The following is a 14,282-nucleotide window of genomic DNA, read 5'->3' as shown; positions in this document are numbered from 1 at the left end:
ATAGGGAAAGTAATATTCCAGTGGCCTAAGAATGATATTTATTTTTTCAGAACTTTTTTTTCTATACTTTTCCATTACTTTCAGATCTCTCTTCCCATCCAGTGAGCCATCTTTTATTACAAAGAAAAATGGAGAAGGGAAAAATCAGTACAGTAAAATTAATCAACAATGTCAACAAAGTTGAATGATATAGACAATGTTGTACATACATAGTCCTCCACCTCTACAAAGATTCTCCTATGTCTTCTTCAGAAACAAGCTTGATCATTAGAGTTACACAGTACTCTGTTTTGGGATTTTTTGTTGCTGTTATTGTTTATTTTCTTTTATAATTTTTGTGGTTGCCCATCTATTCCTGGTTCTGCTCACTATACTCTCGGTATCAATTCAAGTAAATCTTTTCAAGCATCATCATGTCCTCCCTATTTATTATTTCATATTGAATTGAAATAATAGGCTATTTGCATATTATAATCAGACTATTTCCACCTTAATGGGCACCAACATTTTTCAGTTCATTTTTATAATTAAAAGGTGCTATGAATTAATTTGTTGTATTAGCACCTTCCCCTCCTACACCCCCTATTTTTATTCCTTTGGCAGTACATAGGTATGAAATTTCTAAAATAACCAAGTTTAAATGATTATACCAACTTAATTTCTCTAAGATAATGGTAGTTAGAAATGTTTTTATGTTCATTGTACCAACGCAGATTATGTTCTTTTTTGATGCAGTAAGGTAATCTTTTTATCATACAAACTTCAGCTTTGTACACAGAGTTGTAATTTTCTTATCCTAGTCTTCCATATACTACTCCAATAAAATGCAAATGCCTTGAGAATGGGAATTAGACCTTTATCTTTATATCCCTATAACAATAGCAAATATTTAATAAATGCTTAAAGAATTAAATTGCACCCTTAAATATAACATTTCAAAGGAGTAATAATCTCATTGATGTGGTCATTCCCTCTAATAGATGGAATAGATGTTTGGGGAATTATACTCTTCAATCCATTTTTTCACACAGTTTCTAAAGTGAGATTCCTTAAATATGGCCTAACTATGTCATGCCTCCTGTGTGAAAAATGCTAGGATTCCCTATTGTCTCTAAGATAAAATACTGATTCTGAATTTTAAGTATTTAAAAGCCTTTAAAATCTGGCATTTGCTTCTCTTTCAGGATTCTTACATATTCCTAACATTTCATCCTATTCAAAATCTTTTCTATGTCTTACTACAAATTTTCAAAAACGAAATGATAAAAATTAAATTCTATTTTTCCTACCAAACTGTAAATTTCCTAAGAATTCATGTTTGTTTTCCTAATCTTTCTCTGAATCTCTAGCTCAGCACCACTTACTGCCTATGGTTATTTCTAATTGGTTGTCCCACAAGCATCTCAAAATCAACATGTCAAAAACAGATCTTGTCATCTTTCCCCATAAGTTAATCACTTTTCCCACATTTTTCTATTTGAGGGCAACATTATTCTTCCACTTAGAGGCTCAGAGTTACTTGACTTTTCCTCATGCTCTTACCCTAGTTCAGACCCCAAATCAGCTTTGGACAAATAGGTGGAGCAGCAGATAAAGTACCATGTTTTGAATCAGGAAGAATTATCTTCCTGAGTTCAAATCTGGCTTCAGATACTTATTAGTAATGTGGCTCTGGGCAAACTTCAGTTTCCTTATGTGGGGGGGGAGGGGGGACGTAGTTGGCACAGTGAATAGAACAGTGGATTTTGTCAGGAAGACCTGAGTTCAAATATAGCCTCAGAACTTTACTAACTGGTGGCAAATCACTTAACCCTGTTTGCCTCAGTTTCCTCATCTGTAAAATGAGCTAAAGAAGGAAATAGAAAATCCCTCCACTATCCTTTCCACGGAACCCCCAAAAGGGATTGCAAAGAATTGGACAAAAGTGAAACACAACTGAGAAGTCAACTTTAGATGGTGTTGCCTATCATTTGGTCTCCTTATCTAAAAATCTCTCCTCCCTTCAATCTGTTATTCACACTTTTGCTACTGTGGGACTCCTAAAGTACTGCCTAGCCATGTCATGCTTTGTGTAAGAAATGCTAGTGATTCCTTATTATCTGCAAAACAAAATATAAACTTTCCTATTAAGCATCTAAAGCCATTCACAATCTGGCTTTGCCTTCCCTTTCAAGCTTCTTCCAACTAGTCCTCTTCATGCACTCTATGGTCTGGACAACTGGTCTACTTACTTTTTTTTTCTTTCTTTCTTTCTTTTTTAACATGCAACATTCCATCTTCTGTATCTTTACCTTTATTTATGCTATCCTCTCTATCTGAAATGTGTTGCCTCCTTGCCTTTTCCCCTTAGAATATTTTAACTTTCTTCAATAGTACCTCCCAAGTAAGATTTTTTTTGATCCTTCTAGCAACCAGAGCTTCCCTAATGAAATTATTTTGCATTTACATCATTAGGCACATTTCCTCCCTATAGAATGTAAGCATTTTGAAGGAAGACAATATTTTACATTTGTCTTTGTATAACTAGCATCTAACACAGTGCCCAGATCAATGTTATTTTTAATAGATGCTTGTGGATTGGTTTCTCAGTTTCTAATAAAGTTCTATTTATAATGTAGACACAATATTTTTAATGCATATATCATGCCCAGCTACTCAATTGATTGAGATGATCTTGAAAGGGAAAATCTCAGCTATAAAAATTGTCATCAATCTTTCCATTTAGACATTATGCCATAGGCCTTCATTCAGATAGTCTCCAACAAAATTTCTATTATGTTGATACCTTTTTGGAATTTAGTTATTGTGCTCTAAAAAGGAAAAATGGAATCAAGTTCTGGCCTGAACAGTCTAGAAGAAAATCATTGCGAAAACTTGTAAAGCAAACAAACAAACAAGCCACCATAGTTATCTTAATGTATATTACTATAGCAGCCCAGAGACTACAGAGCAGAGCCAGTTGCAAAACCCAGGGAAGGAAAAGATACACACAGAATCTCATTAGTCCAATTATCTAAAGAAAAACACTAAATAAAGAGATGTTTTTGGTTAGCCAAAGAGTCTTGCATCTTCTTTATAAGATTAAGTAATCCATATTCTTTTGCATGCTTTAGAGATGAATTTTTAAAAGGTAATAGGTATTTAGTTTTACATGAAAGCAACTAATTTTGGATAGACTGCTCATTTAATAACAACAGCAAATGTTATATCATTACAGATGCTGGAGCAAAAGAATAAAAGATAATTATAAAAAAAGACTAAGGTATTACTGTTGACTTGTATTTTCTTTTGCTTAAGCACATTCTGTCTAAGAAAGTCAAGTTAACTTTTAAAAGGAACATAGAAAATCTACTAGGTAATACACTGAAAATAACTGAAAACAACTCAATCTAACTAGTTCCTTAGAAGAAAAGAAAAAGTGGGAGAAGAATCCCTATTGCCCAGGCTATGATAAATATCTGACAGGTGATTTCAGATTTGTCATGTGTATTGATGTATGATGTATACATGCATATAAATGAAATGCATATATACATGTGTGTGCATATACATAATTATATGTATAAACCTGTCTCTCTGTGTATACACACATATATGTTACATATAATAACCACATATATATCTGCATGGAAAAGTTATGGAGGCATATGGGCATTTATCTTTTCTAGAAAAATGGAATGGGATAGTGGATAAGCTGCTAAATTTGGAATTATTACCAAACTTACCTGACCATAAGAAAATAACATCTTTGTAATAATACTTGTCATATCTACACAGATATATGTAAGTATGTGTATATATATATATATATATGTAGACAACATACATCACAGACATATGTGCATATATTTATTAAACACTGTATTTCAAACATATGATAAACTAGGTATAGAATTGAATAGGAGTAGAAATCAAGTTGGATTACATTTGGGAAGTTTTACAATGCTTTTATCAATACCGACACAAGGCAATGTCAATGAGACCATTGTCATTCGAATGAGTTTATATTAACAATCTCTACCAGATTATCAAAGAGATGAAGAATGAAAATGAGCAAAACTATGGCATGGACTAAAAAGGGTGTCTCTAAAGTTTAGTGCCAAGTTAAGCTTAAATAGATTAATAGAATAAGTTGGTTTAATAAATTGAAATGTCACTGAACTTTTAATGCACTCTGAGTATTGGATAGATGCTCCAAAAAGAAAATAAATTTTACACAGGCTTGAACAGGAGGAAGATACCAAGTTGTATTTCCCTTGGGAAATGAGCTACAGTTCCAAAATCCTGACCTACTTCCTATGGTTAAAAGTCCATTAAAAAAAATTCCAATGGTGCTATATGTCTATGAATCATAGGATTCAAATTAGAGGAAACTCAAATGCTGTCATAAAGACAAATGTGTGTAAATTGGAGGCAGCATAATACTACTGGTGATTTACAAATGACAAATGTCAAATAAAATATCCTTTATCACTTATCTCCCCAGAAAAAGATAACCAGTGATATAATAATTAAAAAAAAACAGATGGATATTTCAAATGGCTTATTGGTTTTCAATTCTTAAAAAGTTCATAATACATTCTACAGTGTGTTTTGTAGTTCATTTATATAGGTGGATAGATGATGCAGTAGATAGAGCACTTACTCTGGATTCAGGAAGACTGGAGTTCAAATTCATCCTCAGACATTTACTCTAACTGTATAGTGCTAGAAAAGTCACTTAGAAAAAGTCTGCCTTAGTTTGCTCCACTGTAAAATGACTGTAATAAAAGCAACTTTCTCCAAGTATAATTATTGGGATCAAATGATAAAATATTTGTAAAGTGCCAAGGCTTAATTTTTTTTTCTTCCCTCTGCCAAAGAATTTATGGGGAAAAAACAAAACAAACAAACAAAACCATGAAAAAAAATTATAAAATGGGATGAGAAAATGTGAATCAGTTGGTATAACAAAAACTGGCATTTATGTAATATTATCAATCAAGCAAAGTACTTTAAACTTTGCTTCTTTTGTGCTTCAAAAGATCTCTCTGAGATTAATGCTATAAACACTATTATCCTCATTGTACAGATGAGGAACTTGAGGCATAAAAGGTTGATTCACAATTAGCCAGAGTATGAGATCACATTTGAACTCTGCGCTTCCTAACTAAACCCTTTACTCTCTCTGCTATACCATACTACCTTTCTAGCAAGGGGTCTCTTAGAGATCCTTTTATATGAGATCCACACAAAGTATACAAGTATCAATAAGCACTTTGTAATCATGAACAGTTTTATGCAAATTAAACACCCGCCTAATTTACTAGAATTGTCTCCCAATGGCTTGGCTATTTTGCCATTATTTAGAATATTTAAATGAATGTCCTGTGAAACTCTAAAGAGAATCTCAAAAAAAGTTTTGAGAAATGACAGTGTTATTGAAATAAATTTATAACCTAAGATGATGACTATAAAGGAAATGATGTTTTATACTGATATTTTTTGGTTATATTCATTTTAAATGTAAACAACTAATTTAGATTCATATGGTAATTGTTGAAATAGAAGCTCAAAAACCTAAGAGTAATGACAGGCTATTGGTTTCTAAAGACAGAAATGGTCCACGAGGATTTATAGGCACAAGTTGTAAGGAATGGCAGAATGTTTTAAACATTTTTATACCAACTCACCAATGGACCAGCCTTTTTATTGGGAAAGTGAACATTATCTCAAATGATGCAGATCTTAATTCAGCAATCCTTGCTTTTCTAATATGATTCTCAACTATGAATTTTTAAAAATTTTCCACAAGGGATCTACTAATGACCTAGGAGTCTTTTTCTATGTTGTCTTCATATGGAATAGAAAGGACTATAATTGTGTACCAATTGTTCTCAGCTCTTGATAAGCAAGTTTCCATCTTTTCATCTAGTTATATGTTTCAATTATTATTTCAATTTAACACAACACTTTATTAAAAAAGGTACTGTTTATATAGCACTGAGCACTGGAGAAAGACCAAATCTGGTCTCTGACAGATGATTGTTACCTGTGTGATTCCAAGCAAATCCCTAAACTTCTACATTGTTCTATCAACTTTCTAAGATTCTCCTGAGTTATAAATAAGCTGTATCTGTATAAATAGTTCATGTATCACATATAGAGTTTCCTGTTATTTAGAAAACGATTACATAATTTATCTATTTTTTTTTCTGCTTAACAATCAAATCAAATTTATTTTACAACCAGCCCCTTTACATGAAATGTGCCCTTCCTCCTAAAATATAACTAAAATCAGTTCTATCTATGTCACAGATATTCTCTTAAACAATAATTGGATCAAGGTAAGTAATATCCTTATTTTTGCTTCCACTCTAGAAACAAATATATATTGTGGTATTTAACAATGAGAAAACCTCCTCCAAATGCTTCATTCCAGAACCAATAATTAACAAAAATATTAACCAGTACTCAGAAATTGCAGAAAAAAAGAAAAAAAATTGACCATAAATATAGCATTAAAATAAGTCTAAGAATTAAATAGTAATAGGTGCCTTTTAAAAGTGCTTTAACATTTGCCAAATCTTTTAGTTATTTGGTCCTCATAAAAGTATGAATTAGGTTCTACAGTGCTGAATCTAGAGTCAGAAAGACCTGAAATTTAAGTCTACCCTCAGATCCTGGATAAGTCACTTTACCCATTTGCTCATTTCCTCATCAATAAAATGGAGATAATAATACAATCTTTCTTTTAGGATTGTTATTAAGATTAAATGAGATATTTGTATGTGCTTAGCTTGACACACAGTAAGCATTATATAAATGTTAGCTATTTTTCTTATTATTAACTAACAGTAGTTCAATTTTATGTTGTAATGGAGTTGGACAGTGAGGTGGTACAGTAGATAGAGCACTGAGCTTGAAATCAGGAAAACTCATCATCATGTGTTCAAATTCAATCCTGGGAAAGGCATTTAACCTTCTTTGCTTCAGTTTCCTCATATGTAAAATGAACTGGAGAAGGAAATGGCAAACTAACCCAGTTCTTTTCCCAAATGGTGTCACAAAGTTGGACAGGACTGAAAGGACTGAACCACAAAAACAATAGTGGCAGCAGCAGCAGCAGCTGCAGCAGTAGTAGTAGTAGTAGTAGTAGTAGTAATAGTAGTAGCATTTTATGGATGAAGAATATGAGGTTCAGAGTGGTTAAATGACTTATGCCAGAATTGCAAAGTTTTCATGTGTCCAAACTGGAATTTAAGCCTAAATCATCCTAACTCCAAGTACAGGAATTTATGTACTTTATATATCACCCTATCTATACAATAAAGAGCACAAATCAGTAAGGATTTTTTTTACCAAGGGTAATGATGTGCTCTTTTATATCATATCGGAATTAAAATTCAATATTCCAAATGTTAAGCGTTGTAATTGATATTGTTACAGTCTTTGGAATTAAATCCCCTTCCCTACAACTTAGTTAGTAGTGACTTAACGAACAGAGCCTCCCTTATGAGTTATGCCTATAGTGGTGTATTGTAGAATATTGGGCTTGTAGTTAGGGGACCTAAATTCATATTCTTGCTCTAATACTTACTAGCTATGTATTAGGACATATAAACCATTCAAATTCTCTTAGCAGGTTTCTTCACTGAGAAAAGAGCAATAAAATTAGATTATAGTAAGGAGAGAACATTATAAATTTATCATCATTATTATTAATTTTTTACTATACACAAATTTACTTGACTATTTCTTTTCCTAAGTTCCCAGTAATGAGTTTCTAAGACTTTGAGTTAAACCAGCTAGTCCATTCTAGAACTTTGGTTTAATAATTTAGTTGTTGTTGTTGTTGTTGTTTTTTTTTTCCCCCAGAGCCTGGTTTTATTACTGCAGGGCTGGTTGGAGAATGGGGGAAAATCAGGCAGGGAGAGGGAAAGAAATACTCTTAAATGATTTCATGACCTACAGTTCAGGTCAGAACCATAAATGCTCTTGGCCAAAGGCTGTACAAGACTTATAGAGTAAAGTCTATGTTCAATGTGACCTTTAAATTAAGCTATAAAGATCAAAATAGGCTAAAAAAAAAGAGTGAATTTCAAAGTGTCAAAATAGGTAATATTTCAGGGTTGGTTTCATGAAAGAAACCATTAAGTCAACACATCACTGTTGATTTAAGGGCAATGTCTAAAATACTTTTAGCTATAATTTCTGAAGTAGCTATCACAAAAGTTATATCCCTGTCCGTGTTAGATTAAAAACTAATACATTCCTAGCACCATTCTAGAGTGTCTATAAGCCAATATTGCTCAAAAATAATGTGGGGGTACAAGATTTAGAAATCAGAATGAAAAGTAAGATAGATGATCCTCTAATTCAAAATCTTACAAATACAACAACATAGGACTAGAAGTATCTGGTGATCTTCATTGTTCAATCAACTAATCAACAATAATTTATTAATTAGCTATTATAGACCAGGCACTGATATCTACTTTCAGTCATGATCAGAAACATGATTTGGAAATGGATTTCCTAAAAGTCTGACATGCCCCCAAATACTTCACTGTGGTGGAATTTTCCCCCTTCAAATTAAAACTTTCAAGGAATATGTCCATATTCAATGCTTAGAAATTGTTCTCTGTTATATTTTGGAGTTTATGCCATTGGAGCAAATTGCATTGATTTTAAATGATATAAATTCAGTTGTGGGGGGCAGCTAAGTGACGCAGTGGATAGAGCACCAGCCCTGAAGTCAGAAGGACCTGAGTTCAAATTTGACCTCAGACACTTAACCCTTTCTAGCTGTGTGACCCTGGGCAAGTTGCTTAACCCCAATTACCTCCACAAATAAAATAAAATAAAATAAAATAAATTGTTTATTTCCAGTGCCTGGGAATATATATATATATATATATATATATACACACAGTTATCCCTTTCACATCACCAGGGTTAGGAGCAAGGTGCTCCCATAATCTGGAAAATCAGTATAAAATTTTTGTCTTAGAGAAGTCTGAATTATTATTGCATTAAAAGTCAAAGTATGTTTATGCATTTCTGAATTTCTAAACTTTTTCTGTGTCATCTGCTGACCTCGGTATATTGTGAAATTGTGAGGGGGAAAGTCATGATGTGAAAGAAATAACTGTGCATGTACACACACACACACATACACATGTATAGAACATAAACCAAAAAAGGCTTCCAGAGATCTATACCTAAATTCAAGTGTAGAGGGTATAGATCGACTCAGAAGGGTAGGAAGTGATCCTCTTTCCTTTTCTCCAAGGACACAGTATAGGAAATAAAATCTATTTAACCAGATGCATGATTGTGAAGCAATAGATGGATTGATGAGAGATAGATAGATAGATAGATAGATGATGGATGGATGATATAGGATGATATAGTCTTTCATACTAGCTAAGCAAAAATAAAACCATCCTTCTATATATTATCTTATCATTAAAATTTAGCCCAGAATACCTTTGGAGAATAAAATCCATTTACTTCTCCCAAATTTAAATTAACTTTTTTCACTTATAAAAGGGAGGAATTGGTGGAAGAAAGCACTTGTTCTTATTTTATTCATTCCTGGCACAATTTTAATGAAGAAGATGACTCTAAAATATGACCTGTCATTTTGGATCAATCACTGAAATGTTCAACTTCCTTCAAAGGCATAATTTGTTTTTGCTATACGTTGCTTTTATGAAAACAGAAAATCAAACATTTGCTATTTTTCTACCTAGTCAGCCCTTTATCTTTAAAATAAAAGCAATTACTTTCAGCTAGCTCCTTTCATCCTGAGGATGCCACCAAAGAGTTCCAACATTGGAGAAGTGATTTTTTTTCTTATTTTACATTTATTGTAGATTTTCATGTAACAACTGAATGTGGCAGCTTGTCAAGTTTGACACTGAAATAAGACTGTTCTACAGAAGTCACATTTCACTTATATTGCCTGAAATGAAGATCAGATTTGATAATGTAGAGTGCTTCTTTATATTCTTTAAAGTGCTATATAAATGATTACCTCTAATAATAATTATCCTGTGTACTAAGATGTTATTAAATAATAATATAACTTTAAAAATTATCATTATTATTAGTAAGCAAATAAAGGATTAAATTTGTTGTTAGAAAGACCTGATTTCTGTCTCCTATAGCCTCACAACTCAGAAAACTTTCTTAAACCATTTTATAGAAAAGGTTCTTATCTTCCATAATAGTGGGATTCTTTAATCTAGGATTCCCTGCACAAGTGAAATGAGAAATCTAGATCCACATTTCTGAAACTCTTCCTTCCCCAATGGTTATAACTACTAAAAGGGATAAAAGTATCTATCTCTGTGTCCAATAAGAGAAATAGACAGGAAGACAGACCAGAAAAATGGAGAAAAAGACAATGAAACATACAAAGAGACAGATACAGATACAAAGAAGGAGAGTTGGGAAAGCTGCAGGCCTTGAGGTTGCATAGGATGCAATACAGGTTATTTGAAAAGTAAGTTTTCAATTTTACACAGCAATAACAAGATTATACAATGATCAGTTCTGATGGACGTAGCTCTTTTCAGCAGCAAGGTGATTCAAGCCAAGTCTAATGGTCTTATTATGGAGAGAGCCCAGAGAGAGGATTCTGGAGATTAAGCTTGGATCACTACATTGTATTTTCACCTTTTCTATTGTTGTTTGCTTGCATTTTGTTTTCTTTCTCAATTTTTTGTCTGATTTTTTCTTGTGCAGCATGATAATTGTGGAAATATGTGTAGAAGGGTTGCACATAATGTTTTTTTTCTCTTTTGTTAATTTTGTTTATTTTCCTTTTTAATGAAGTTTTTATTTTAAAAAAAACATATGCAAGTATGATTTTTCAACATTGATCCTTGAAAACTTTTGTGTTCCAATTTTCTCCCTTCCCCCCAACTCCCTCCCCTAGATGGCAAGTAATCCAATATATGTTAAACATGGTAAAACATATATATTAAATCCAACATAGGCATATATATTTATACAATTAACTTGCTGAACAAGAAAAATCTGATCAAAAAGGGAAAAAAAAGAGAAATAAAATAAAATTCAAGCAAATCACAACAAAAAGAGTGAGAATGCTATGTTGTGATCCACCCTCAGTTCTCACAGTCCTCTCTCTGGGTGTACATGGCTCTCTTTCACAAGATCACTGGAATTGTCCTGAATCACCTCACTGCTGAAAAGTCATGTTCATCAGAATTGATCATCGCATAATCTTGCTGTTACTGTGTACAATGATCTCCTGGTTCTGTTCACTTCACTTAGCATCAGTTCATGTAAGTCTCTCTCCAGGCCTCTCTGAAATCATCCTGCTGATCATTTCTTATAGAACAATAATATTCCATAACATTCATATACCATAACTTATTCAGCCATTCTCCAACTGCTGGCCATCCACTGAGTTTCCAATTCCTTGCCACTACACAAAGTGCTGCTACAAACATTTTTGCACATGTGGGTCCCTTTCTCTCCTTTATTATCTCTCTAGGATACAGGTCAAATGAAACCCTGCTGGATCAAAGGGTATGCTCAGTTTGATAGCCCATTGGGCAGAGATCCAAATTACTCTCCAGAATGATTGGATCCATTCACCTGTTTAATATATATTGGATCACTTGCCATCTAGGTAAGGGGGTGGGCAGAAGGAAGGGGAAAAAACTGGAACACAAGGTTTTGGAAGGGTGAATGTTGAAAATTATCTATGCATATGTTTTGGAAATAAAAAGCTTTAATATAAAAAAGAAAAGCAAATGTTCATCTGTGACTGTGAAAAGAGAGAGAGAAGTGCTCAGATTGAGTGTTGCAGCTAGCTTGTAATTATCCAAAACGATATCTTGATCTGAAAAGATGCAGACTGTTACCAGTTACACTCCATGCTGAGGACTTTATGTGGGAAGGGCTTATCATAACTGGTCAGAAATTATCTTTATAGCCTATAGTTCATGCAGGGACAGTACCTGAAAATTACTACACTAGAAAGTTGAAGGAATAATAAGACACGGGGACAGATTTTCTCTTTATTCTCTTAGCAATTTATCTGTATCTTTTGCATATTGTATGTTGCATATAATTTATCTCACAGAAGAATGCCCCAGTACAGTGTCATTTGATTTTCATCTCAGTTACACCTCAGTGAACATCATCAAAACTTAAGGAGATAAACTTTCAGTAGGATTGTCATATTTCTTCCCCATTACTAAGTCCTTGGATAACAGTTCATTTTTCCATTAGATAACACTTACCAATTCTTCATTGTTCAGAGATGTCCTAATAACCATGGCCAGGGAGATTCCAGATTTTCGGGCAGCTAATGTCTAAGACAAAAATCAGAAAACAATTACTAATACATAGTTAGAAGTACAAATTACAATATGAACAATAAAATGTTAACAGCTCCTGATTTTAATAGGAAGACACTAACAAGTAACATCTTCATTCTTATTTATTTATTTTTATATGGTCTTTACATGACCTTTACTTATACTTTAGGAATTTAGAATGATAGGATATTCAAGATAAATGGGAGAATCTATTTGTTCAATTGTTTCATTCATTTCTGACTCTTCATGACCCCCTTTGGAGTTTATTGGAAAAGATATAAAAATGATTTCTCATTTCCTTCTCCAGCTCATTTCATAGATGAAATAACTAAGCCAAACAGGGTTGTGACTTGCTATCTCTCTAGGATACAGGTCCAGTGAAACCCTTCTGGATCAAAGGGTATGATCAGTTTGATAGCCCCTTGGGCAGAGATCTAAATTGCTCTCCAGAATGACTAGATACATTCATCTGTTTAACATATATTGGATCACTTGCCATCAAGGCAAGGGGGTAGGCAGAAGGAAGGGGAAAAAAATTAAATGTCTGAGATCAGATTTGAACTTGGAAGAAGAGTCTTCCTGATTCCAAGCCCATTTTATCCACTGTGCCACTTCATTGTTCCAATTTAGACCATTCCCTAAAAGTCTCCAGATAATAGCACTGAGGTTCATTGTATTAAAGAAGAACTACTCAAAAGACCTGAATTCTAGGTCTCTTACTATCAGTGTGACCTGGAACAAAAACCACTTTTACGAGGCTGATTTTTTTCCCTGTAAAACAGAGATGAAAGTCCCTGTCTTGCTTAACACCAAGGATTGAAGATCAAATGACATAATAAAATTGAAATTAATTGGAAGAATACGTTGTTCTATGTAATGACATAGTATATGGCACAGAATATGTAAGTCAGATGCTATTAACTGGTTTGTCCAAGTTGATACCAAAGTATTTTCTTAGAGTCCCTTAAGTAAGCATAATCAATTCATTAGGTAAAACTTGCTTATTATTTGAACTTGTTGCAAACTAAGTTGATGCTAATAGATGATAGATCTGGAGCACTGATTTGGGACTTAATTTTTTTAAAAAGTCTTAACCTCACTAGAATTTTTTTAAGATGCAACCTGAAAAATGCTTTGCCATTTTCTCAAAAATAGCTTAGATTAATAAGGGAGAAGTCAAGGTAGGTTGTCACAATACCAGGATTGTGTGTTTCCTTTTTAATTTGCCATTATGAGGATATAGCTCAATTGATCTGGTCAAGATTTGGGCTATATGAGATATGAAAAGTTTTTCTAATAACTAAGAAAGTGACAATTACACAAGACATTTAAAGCAGTCTTCAATTAGACACAGGAACTTCAGGAGAATCACAAGTCAAATATAACTCTACTGCAAATACAATATCCATTTGGAGTTCCATGGTTTGTATTTCATTTTCTAAAGGAGAACTTTTCCCTGAGTTAAAACATAGCAAGCTTATCTTCAAAGTTTTTTCAATAGCCTGATTTACTAGCCCTAGAGATTATGAATCTTCCCAACATTTTAGGGATTGTTTTATTTGTCCTTTGTTACAAAACTATATTGTTGATCAGTCATTCTTCAGCTGTATCTGACTTTTTTTTTGACCCCATTTGGATTTTTCCTTGGCAAAAGGACTGTAGCAATTTGTCATTTCCTTCTCCTTTTCAAAAATTATAGTCTATCCATTTTTATGTTGTTTGTGAATGAGGCGTTATATTCTTCATTTAGCTATGTTTTATATTACAATTCAGTTTCACCTGCTCATAAATTGAATACAACATATCCTCAGAAACTCAACAAATATTAACTGAATGAATTAAAAAAGTACTTACCATGGCCTGAAAAATTCCAGCAGTGAGAAGAAACAGATTATAAGTAATTAGCTATTTAAAAGTAGGAAGAGGTATAATGATGTTAAA

At 33.0% G+C, this 14,282-nt stretch overlaps 1 protein-coding gene across 2 annotated transcripts in view; it reads right to left on the bottom strand.

Annotated features, from left to right (window-relative positions):
- The window catches only part of UNC13C (unc-13 homolog C), a 668,923-nt gene that overhangs the window by 410,666 nt on the left and 243,975 nt on the right, over positions 1-14,282 (bottom strand). Inside the window, exons 5-6 of one of the 2 annotated variants that reach the window (XM_031955232.1) lie at positions 14,196-14,201; positions 12,264-12,335 (exon numbers count right to left, since the gene is read on the bottom strand). In XM_031955232.1, coding sequence (XP_031811092.1) covers positions 12,264-12,335; positions 14,196-14,201 — 78 coding nt within the window. The remainder of the gene's footprint in view (positions 1-12,263; positions 12,336-14,195; positions 14,202-14,282) is intronic. The other variant, XM_031955234.1, reaches the window with a different exon arrangement.

Source organism: Sarcophilus harrisii, chromosome 2 (assembly GCF_902635505.1).
Source record: "Sarcophilus harrisii chromosome 2, mSarHar1.11, whole genome shotgun sequence".
Classification (NCBI taxonomy): domain Eukaryota; kingdom Metazoa; phylum Chordata; class Mammalia; order Dasyuromorphia; family Dasyuridae; genus Sarcophilus; species Sarcophilus harrisii.
The sequence above is the reverse complement of the archived record's forward strand: the minus strand, read 5'-3'. Positions and strand labels throughout refer to the sequence as shown.